This window comes from Pan paniscus, chromosome 5 (assembly GCF_029289425.2).
Source record: "Pan paniscus chromosome 5, NHGRI_mPanPan1-v2.0_pri, whole genome shotgun sequence".
NCBI classification, from domain to species: domain Eukaryota; kingdom Metazoa; phylum Chordata; class Mammalia; order Primates; family Hominidae; genus Pan; species Pan paniscus.
This window is the reverse complement of record NC_073254.2, coordinates 129,443,122-129,452,697: the sequence shown is the minus strand read 5'-3', so window position 1 is coordinate 129,452,697 and position 9,576 is coordinate 129,443,122. Positions and strand designations below refer to the sequence as shown.

General features: G+C 50.6%; 2 protein-coding genes across 8 annotated transcripts in view; one reads left to right on the top strand and one right to left on the bottom strand.

Annotated features, from left to right (window-relative positions):
• Nucleotides 1-142: 142 nt before the first annotated feature.
• On the bottom strand, nucleotides 143-3,378 carry SMPD2 (sphingomyelin phosphodiesterase 2). Its single transcript, XM_003805514.5, has 10 exons — nucleotides 2,891-3,378; nucleotides 2,609-2,705; nucleotides 2,434-2,510; nucleotides 1,995-2,088; nucleotides 1,763-1,852; nucleotides 1,437-1,519; nucleotides 1,178-1,310; nucleotides 981-1,085; nucleotides 642-795; nucleotides 143-545 (listed from the first exon to the last, which is right to left on the bottom strand). Exons 1-10 carry the CDS (start codon nucleotides 2,938-2,940, stop codon nucleotides 157-159), a joined length of 1,272 nt encoding a protein of 423 aa, XP_003805562.1. The 5' UTR covers nucleotides 2,941-3,378; the 3' UTR covers nucleotides 143-156.
• A 45-nt stretch (nucleotides 3,379-3,423) lies between these two features.
• Nucleotides 3,424-9,576, top strand: part of PPIL6 (peptidylprolyl isomerase like 6) — a 47,951-nt gene continuing 41,798 nt past the window's right edge. For 3 of the 7 annotated variants that reach the window (XM_034962689.3, XM_003805516.5, XM_014345439.4), the window contains exons 1-2: nucleotides 3,473-3,607; nucleotides 7,856-7,951. In XM_034962689.3, the coding sequence (XP_034818580.1) occupies nucleotides 3,473-3,607; nucleotides 7,856-7,951 (231 nt within the window). Of the gene's footprint in view, nucleotides 3,608-7,855; nucleotides 7,952-9,576 lie in introns of all 7 variants that reach the window. The other 4 variants (XM_008972114.4, XM_055114036.2, XM_063604982.1 and 1 more) reach the window with 2 other exon arrangements.

Genomic DNA, 9,576 nt, shown 5'->3' with positions numbered 1-9,576 from the left:
CAGCGTTCACACTGCCTACAGGTGGGAGGTGGGGGCGTGTATGGGGACAGGAGAAGATGTGTAGGAGCCTTAAGGTCTGTAGTGTGACAGTCACACTGACCCCTGGCTCCCATCGCCTCTACAAGGAAAAAGGCAGAGCCACTAAAGTGCCAAGCTTTATTGTTCTTTAGTTCTGTCCCCCTCCTGCTGCCCCAGGAGTAGGGCTGGCTGAGGCTCTGGGCCCAGATCCTGGGCCTCCCTTGCCCTTCCTAGCACATGCTGGAGCTCAGCCTGGGCCCTATATAAGCCATTGACTTCCTGTACGTGGAAGAGGTAGAATGCACCTGCCCACAGCACCAGCCCTACACTGGGGGTCCAGAGCAGTATGGCAGCTTCCCCGGCCCCTCCTCCAGCCGCCAGGACACACAGCAGTGCCAGGAGAAGCAGCCCCAGGCCAATCACATAGCTAGCGAAGGTGGCCCACCAGCGAGCCTGAGCCATGCCCAGACCCAGCTCCGTCCAGGCCTCCTTTAGCACACACATCAACGGCGACCTCTCTGCTGGTCCTACAACAGGGCAGGGCAGTGGGGCAGGAGAGAGTCAAGAGTGGAAGGGCTGCTTCAAGCGGGGCAAGGGCCAAGGAAAGGGTGGGGGTGACTCACCGTGGGTAGAGCTGGGGTTCTGCTGTGGGGGGCTGTGCCTCACAAACAGAGTAGCCATCAGGGCTTCATGATCAGAGAGGGGGGTGCCACTGTGAGGGTCAAAGCCTGTAGTGGTTTCAAGACTCTTACAGGAGATGTAAAACCCAGAAACTGCCTAGGAAAAGAAAGGGCCAGAGAGAAGCTTATATATGAGGGCCTCTTCCCAGAGAACCAGCTCCCAGCTACCCCACTTTCCACCCATCAGTGGTCCAAGACTAGAATAGCTGAGCAAAGGATCTACACAGGTTGGTAGACAAAGAGACACAGCATATGAAAGCATGTTGAAGGGAGGAGCCTGACCTTGTAAAGCACGTAGTCAATGCGGACACCAAAGGGAAATGGCTTCAGCTCCTGCTGGCTGACGTAGCAGTTCTTGGGTACCATTGTGTTGCCTTCTTCAGAGCCCTAAGGGAATCATTGGCTCATGCTAGGATGTAGGGGAGGAGGAGGGAGAGAAGCTGGGGATATAGGTGGGGAAGTAATAGGCAAGTCCTCACCTTGAAGTCCCGAGTTTCAAGATAGGCATCATGAAGCCCTGTCCACTCCTTCAGCAGGCAGCAGCCCAGGTCTTCTGGGTGCATGTTGAGGTCTCCACACAACAGAACCACGTCTGCCTTCTTGGATGTGTGGCTGGGGGAACCAGGTTGGTGAGGCGGGAGTTCTTCCATCACCAGCTCTTCCCCATGACTGGAGCCTTGTTCACCCTCAGCCCCTGGGTCCCATCCCACTTCCCATTTCAAGCCCAGGCTCACACACTGGATGAACTGGGCCAATTCCCAAGCTTGGGCCACACGATGTGCTAGGTAGATGTCCTTCCGTCGATTGTATTCGGCATGGAGCTGAGCAAGATAGATGAGATCACAGCAGATAAGACTGAGGGTCCCAGGGGTATGTCTGAATCAAGCCTGTATCTGTCACTTGGCATGGTGTTTGGTATACAATGGATAAGCCTTGCCCATTGCTTCCTTATAAGATCTTGCCCCCACACCTCATCCCCAGGTATGAGAGCTAGAGAAGTACCATCTCTCTGTCCCAGGACTGGGCTGCATGTCCCAGCCCTAGGCACTGCCAGCTTCACTCACATGGGTCACATAGGCGTTGAGCACCATGCCGCTTAGATGGAGCACCAGCAGCCCCACAGCCTTCCCACTGAACCAGTCACCATGATGGATCTGCAGGCAGGAGGAGATAGAAACTCAGGGCACCGCCACCATCTTTCTGCCCATCCCCTGCAGCTCTCAGAGGGCTGCCTCCTCTACCTTGTATTACTGGAGGTGGGGAAGGGAGGTGGAAGAGGTCAAAGGTCTGCCTTACCATGTAGGGGTAGCCATTGAGAGTGTAGATGTGCTGGGTGAGCTCCTGGATTGGATGTTTGGAGAAGACACAGAGGCCACTGCCAATGATTCCGCTGAAAGCCAAGCCCTGCTTAATAACCAGAAAAACAGGGAGAGACACCCAGCCCTCTTCCCCTCCCTTGTCTTCCAGCTCTGATCAGCTATTTTTTTCTTTTTCTACTGCTGGGACTAGCCCTAGAACCAAGGCGACAGCCTTTGGAGGAGTATAGGGCAGCCAGAAAACAAAGCTGAAATGGGCTGAAGTCATAGGACCTTCTTGGTTCACCCTTCTCCTTCTCTCACATCCAGAGGGAGAGGAGGCTGGAGGAGACTGCAGAGTGCAGGCAGGATAGGGAAGGGCTGGCAGGGCCAAGAGCCTCCTGGGATGAGAACAGGCTTCAGGCCAGTGGGCTTCTCACCTCCGGAAGTGGTGTGCAGCTGGGTAGGTAGGTGACAGCTTCTGTCTCAGGTACTGGAAGTCCTGCTCACTCCACACCTGAGGGAAGCGGTGAGGATGCCTGCTTGGCCTTTCCCCAGTGGGACGGTCTGTCCCTCCTCCCAGCCTGGGTTCCGCACCGTGCTGCACAATCTCACCTCCTCCAGCAAAGCCAGGTCGAAGCTCTCCTGGTTCAGAAAGTCTCCCAGGCGCCTCATGCGGTTGGCCCGGTGCTTGCTCAAGTACGGAATGCCCCTAAGGAAGGGAAGAGCGGGGCAGGGGAGGCGACTGCTGGGACCACCGGCGCTGGGGCCAGATGTGGACTTTGGAGGTTCGGGTTTTCCCTACACCCTGAGATCGTGGGGCGGGATAGGGGGAGGAAGGCTGCATGGGTGCGAACGGAAGGTGGCCCCCAGACCGCACTCCGCAGGCGCACTCACCAGCAGTTGAGGTTGAAGATCCGCAGTCGCAGGGAGAAGTTGGGCTTCATGGTTGGGGAGCTCCAGGGGCGCTAGGCGGCTCGAACTCTCCAGCGACGGCCGCGGTGGGGACGGGGGCGGCCGGCGGCGCCTTCTCCCCGGACCGTTCCTTCCTCGCAGGCGGCGCGCACAGGTGGGCACCAAGCCTGCGTGGCTCAGGTCGGGCCCGACTCCCGCGTTCCCCCGGCAACCGGCCGGCTGTTCCCAATCAGGCGGGCCGCCAACCCGGAAAGGCGATCCGCTGCCGAAATCCGGACGCCCAGGCTCGGTAAGGGCCGCGCGCTAGGACCCTGGGGGTCCGGAGAGCGCCCCCGGGTGGGCGGCTCCCGGTTCCTTTTCCTCCGAGCTCGTCCCCGGCGGTCGCGGCCGCCCGCGCGCCGGCGGCCCAGCAACAGGCCCAAAGTTGAGGAAAGGCCCAGCCGCCACGGGCCGCCCTCGGCCCCGCCCCTGGGCCCCGCCTCCTGCGAGCGGCGGAGGCGGGGCCGCGCGGTTGCCGGAGCGACGCGCAGTGTTTGGGGTCACCGGGCGTCCCCGGGCGCGGCCATGGCAAGGCCGCAGCCGTGCGGGCCCCCGCACGCTAGGTGCGGCTCGCCGTCGCTGCCGGAGCGGCCGCTGCAGGTGAAGGTGGTGGGGCTCTTCAGCTGCCCCAACTTTCAGATTGCGAAGAGCGCCGCTGAGGTAACCACAGAGAAACCTCCGTCGTGGGCGGACCTCCCCGCTACCCGCTCTCGGCCGCGTGGACTGCAGGCGCCGCGCCTCCTCGAGGCGGCGGGGGTCGAGGCCCCACCGGCCGAGGAAGGGGCTGGCGTGTCCTGGCCGGGCGGGCTCCGTCTGGAGGACCGGGAGGAGAGTATAGGGGGGCAAGTGCGGGTCCGGGGGCGGGCGTTCCACTTGGCGACCTTTAAAGGGAGAACTGAGCGAAGGAAGGGTTCAGAACCGCGCTGGGAGATAAGGTAATCCCCTCCGAGACACACACACACACACCCGCAGATTTTGTTCTACGTCAATTTTTTCCTTAATTAGAGATATTTAAATTTATGGAAAAATGATTACTATATAACTAGCTAATTTTTACAACCCCGCCACCTCGGCCCAAGCGATTTTTGTAAACTATTCATGCGGGGAGATTCTTTTCTTTGAATTTTATAGAGCCGTCACTGCGTTCCAATCGAACTAGATGCTTCACAAGTGCTTTGGAAAATCATTTCTTTGTAAACACTCAGAACGATACTAAAGGAAAAGCACTTGAGGAAACTGGAAGAATTTGGCCAGATCAGTCATGCTGCAGCACACTTACAACCTGAAATGCAGGAGAAATGTATGAAATGTCGGCATGTAGAATTCAGCCCTTCTTACAGGGTTTGCTCCAGAAATGCTGTCCATGGCAAACTTCTCGCCGAAGCTCACTTGACTCCAGGACCATGCCTTAATTAATGTTTTTAACTCCCGAAGTACCCAGCTGGATACTTGACAACAAAATGTTCCCAAATAGAAGATATCTTGGCGCGGTGACTCACGCCTATAATCTCAGCACTTTGGGAGGCAGAGGCGGAGTTCTAGACCAGCCTGGCCAACATGGTGAAACCCCGTTTCTACTAAAAATACAAAAAATTAGCCGGGCGTGGTGGCGGTCTCTGTAATCCCAGCTACTCAGGAGGCTGAGGCACAAGAATCGCTTGAACCCGGGAGGCGGAGTTTGCAGTGAGCTGAGATCGCGCCATTGCCCTCCAGCCTGGGCGACAGAGCCAGACCCCGTCTCAAAATAAATAAATAATAAAAAGAAAACAAGTGATCAGAAGTCTGTGAAAATAATACATGAATCATCAAAAGTAGAAATTGTCTGTGCTGCTTGGGCAGACGGGATCAGCAACCTTTTATTACCAAAGTTAATGGCCATGAAGTTAATTACAAAGTTAATGTATTTAATGAGTTTCAGAGATTTTTTTTTCTCTTTTTTTTCGCTCTTTTTCTGAAGGCACATATTTTCTGTGCCGACTCCATATTGTAAAGAAAGTGTTGACAAGTTTTTTTCTGTAAAGTCCAGTTAGTAAATATGTTAGGCCTTCTTGGCAATAGGGTCTCAGTCACACCTGTTTAGCTTTTTCCTGTGTTGCAAAAGCAGACACAGAGATGGAAATGAATGACAGTATTCCAGTAAAACCATATTATGGACACTGAATTTGACTTGCGTATAATTTTCACATAACGTGAAATACAATTCTTTTGATTTTTTAGAACTGTTTACAGGCCGAGCGCGGTGGCTCTTGCCTGTAATCCCAGCACTTTGGGAGGCTGAGGCGGGCAGATCACGAAATCAGGAGTTCAAGACCAGCCTGGCCAACATGGTGAAACCCCATCTCTACTAAAAATACAAAAATTATCCAGGCATGGTGGCGGGCGCCTGTAATCCCAGCTACTCGGGAAGCTGAGGCTGGAGAATCGCTTGAACCCGGGAGGTGGAGGTTTCGGTGAGCTGAGATCGTGCCACTGCGCTCCAGCCTGGGCAACAAGAGTGAGACTGTCTTAAAAAAAAAAAAAAAAAACTGTTTACAAATCTAAAAATTATCCCTCTCCAACCCCTGATGTAGAAGACAGTAGGTCGAGAAAACAATATCTTTATTATATTAATAATGTCAATTTTCCCTTTCTTAAACTTTACCTACTGTAGTTATATTCAAATATGAAAATTCAGCTAGTTTTTTTTTTCTTTTTTTGGAAGAGCTGGGGGTCTCACTGTGTTGCCTAGGCTGGTCTTGAACTCCTGGGCTCAAGCAATCCTCCTCGACCTCCCGAAGTGCTGGGATTATAGGCATGGGCCACCACGCCCAGCCTCTAGTTCTGTCATAATAAAGGATATCTGAATGTATTCCTAACATGATAATTTGTGAGCGATCCCAGATGCCTGATTAAATGACAAAGATTTAGATTTGTGTTGAATGTTCCCAACACAAAGAAATAATAAATGTTTGAGATGATGGATATGCTAATGATAAGTATACATTATATGTATGGAGACATCACTACCCCATAAATATGTGCAATTATTATATGTCAATTGAAAAATAAAAAACAAAATGTAAAAACCAAACACACAAAAGATTGAAATTTGTAGAGAATAGGAACAAATATTGCATACATTTTCATTTGGATATAGTCCGTTCTACAACAAATACTAAATTACTAAAAAGACATGATGTGTTTCATTTGAAAACTGCTGGATTTATAGTTTATTCCAGATGGTTAGAAATAGCAGTCAACCGGGCCAGGTGCGGTGGCTCACGCCTGTAATCCCAGCACTTCAGGAGGCTGAGGCAGGCAGATCGCCTAAGGTCAGGAGTTCAAGACCAGCCTGGCCAAGACCAGCCTGGCCAACATGGTGAAACCTCGTCTCTGCTAAAAATGCAAAAATTAGCTGGGCGTGGTGGTGGGTGCCTGTAATCCCAGCTACTTGGGAGGCTGAGGTAGGAGAATTGCTTGAACCCAGGAGACGGAGGTTGCAGTGAGCTGAGGTCACACCGCTGCACTCCATCCTGGGCAACAGAGCAAGACTCCATCTCAAAAAAAAAAAAAAAAAAAAAGAAAAGAAATAGTAGTCAACCTGCAGTATTGCCTCAAACTGAGCACAGACACTGGAACTGAGAAACAAGATGCGTCAGCTATTGCTTGGGGACAGAAGGAAATGGCCTAATTATTGTTGCCCTCTTCGTGAGTATTCCCAAAGTAGGCCACACTCACATCCTGGTTTTCTCCCCTTGGAATACTTACCCCTGATGACCTGTGCTAGGCCAGCACCCTCTTTTGGACCACGACAGGACCTCCAGGCACTGTCCCTAGCAGGGAAGTGCCACCTGCAGCAGCTGTCACTTTTCCGTTTGGTCCATCTACTTCCCAAACCCACTCAGAAAAGAGGCCTGTTACTGCTTCACCTGCGTTCTCTTGCTTTAGAGGGAGACAAAGTATAACGAATATCAAGAACCAAGCCTGGATTGCTAACCAATAAGAATTTTCTCTGATTCCTGCAGACAATCTATGTCAAACTAAAACATATTCCGTATCTAAACCTAAACTGATTTCATACTTCTCTTTTTCCTAAGGGGTATAACCACAACGTTATTATCTTTTTGGTCATCCCCCATTCATCAGTGAATTAAAGCAAGAACATTTATTTATTTATTTTAGTTATAAGTAAAGTGTCTGTAGATCCACCGAGGTTTAGCAAGAGTTGTACTTAGGGAAAAACTAGTCTTAAAGAACATAGCATATCACAAAGCTATTGGCGTTAACCCATTTATGTATTCCTTTCTTTATTCAGCTGCTGTGTGCCAGAGATTGTGGCAGGTGGGAATATAGGAATACTAAGACAGAGTTTTTTTTGTTTGTTTTGTTTTTTTGTTTTTTGTTTTTTGAAATAGAGTCCCACTCTGTCACCCAGGCTGGAGTGCAGTGGCGTGATCTCTGCTCACTGCAACCTCTGCCTCCCAGGTTCAAGTGATTCTCTTGCCTCAGCCTCCCAAGTAGCTGGGATTACAGGCACACACCCACCATGCCTGGCTAATTTTTTTGTATTTTTAGTAGAGACACGTTTTTGCCATGTTGGCCAGGCTGGTCTCAATGTCCTGACCTCAGGTGATCTGCCCACCTCAGCCTCCCAAAGTGCTGAGATTACAGGTGTGAGCCACTGCGCCCAGCCTCTAAGACATAGTTCTTGGCTTCGAGGCACTTATACAAATAAGCTCCCTGGACTGGGGAGCAACTTGGAGGTGAACACAAGGGCCTCTGACAGCGAGCAAGGAATATCTCAGTCAGACTGCATGGCCTGGGCGTGTGTTGTATAAAACTTCTGGAAACCCCGTAAAAATTGGGGAACATGATTTTGACTTTAAGAGAGAACTAACTCTAAAATAATTATTCTATTTCAAAATCCAGAATCTGAAGAATAATCATCCATCCAAATTTGAAGATCCTATATTAGTTCCTCTTCAAGAATTTGCATGGCATCAATATCTACAGGAGAAAAAAAGGGTAAAGGATATTTGGGGTGTGGGGGATATAGACAACAAGCCAAGTTTTGCCTGAATTATTTATGCGTTGTTTTGGAAAAACTGAAAGAGTAATTTTAGTGTAACTAGATTTTATTTCTCTACATTATGTACTTTTCCTAAGTTGTATTAATCATTTACCAAGCTAGGTGTTTTGTTTTTGAGACAGAGTCTCACTCTGTTACCCAGGCTGGAGTGCAGTGGGGCGATCTTGGCTCACTGCAGCTTCAACCTCCTGGATTCAAGCAATCCTCCTACCTCAGCCCCGCAAGTAGCTGGGATTACAGGCACACGCCACCACACCTGGCTAGTTTTTGTATTTTTTTAACAGATGGGGTTTCGCCATGTTGCCCAGGGTAGTCTCAAACTCCTGAGCTCAAGTGATCCACCCACCTCGGCCTCCCAAAGTGCTGGGATTACAGGCGTGAGTCACTGAGCTCGGCCACCAAGCTGTTTTTTGTTCTTGTTTTTGTTTTTGACTACAACATTTGGGCTGGGTGTGGTGGCCCACACCTGTAATCCCAGCACTTTGGGAGGCCAAGGCAGGCCAATCATGAGGTCAGGAGATCAAGACCATCCTGGCCAACGTAGTGAAACTCCGTCTTTACGAAAAATACAAAAATTAGCTGGGCATGGTGGCGCGTGCCTATAATCCCAGCTACTTTGGAGGCTGAGGCAGGAGAATCGCTTGAACCAAGAAGTCGGAGGTTGCAGTGAGCCAAGATCCCACCACTGTACTCCAGCTTGGTGACAGAGTGAGACTCTGTCTCCAAAAAAAAAAAAAAAAAGTGCAACATTTACAGAATTTTCCTTTGGAAAGCATGAGATAAAGGTAAAATCAATGGTGCCGTTTGCCGCTGATGATGGTTAGTTACCCTGTCTCCCTGCACATCACTTATACTTCCTCTCACACCCTGGCACCGAGCAGGTTAATGTGGCCTGGCCCTCTTGGCCCTTAAACTCTGGAAAGTGTTGATGGTGTACATCACAGAGACAGCCAGGGGCTTCTGTGGGACTGTTGCCTGGGGAAGCTCTGATGACAGACACCAAGCTCCCACAGGGCAACCCTGTCCTAGTTGAAGCTTCCTTCTCTGCATTCTCCCCTCTATCTATACCCTCAGAGAACTCCACACCTTAGGGCTAGCAGAGCTTGTCCAGGGATGATAGTTTTCCTGTTGGGTGACAACCTGTTCAGTTGGTAGTGCTGCCTGGAGCATGTGATGAGAAGAATGCTAAGGTGGCATCCTGGCTTAGCAATATCCTGTGTTGGGGAGGGTGGGATGCTTGTCACCCCTGGCCTAGTCTTGTAGATGGTCCCAGTCCTAGTTTCCCTGCCCCACCCCATCTCCCCCATGGCTGATGAAACCTCATTTCCCTTGACCAGAGCAGTTTCGATTGTTCTGTGCTGGGTTGCACAAGGATGTCCTGTGATCCTGTGATTAATTATCATGGAGGCAGCGCGGTTTTATGAGACCACTTCATTCTCTGTTCAGTCACATGAACGGTGCAAGACTGAATAAGAATACCATTTGTTAAGCCTCACATGTTCATAGCCTTAAAAGATTCTCATTGGAATTCAAATAGAACCAAACACTTACAATTCTGCTT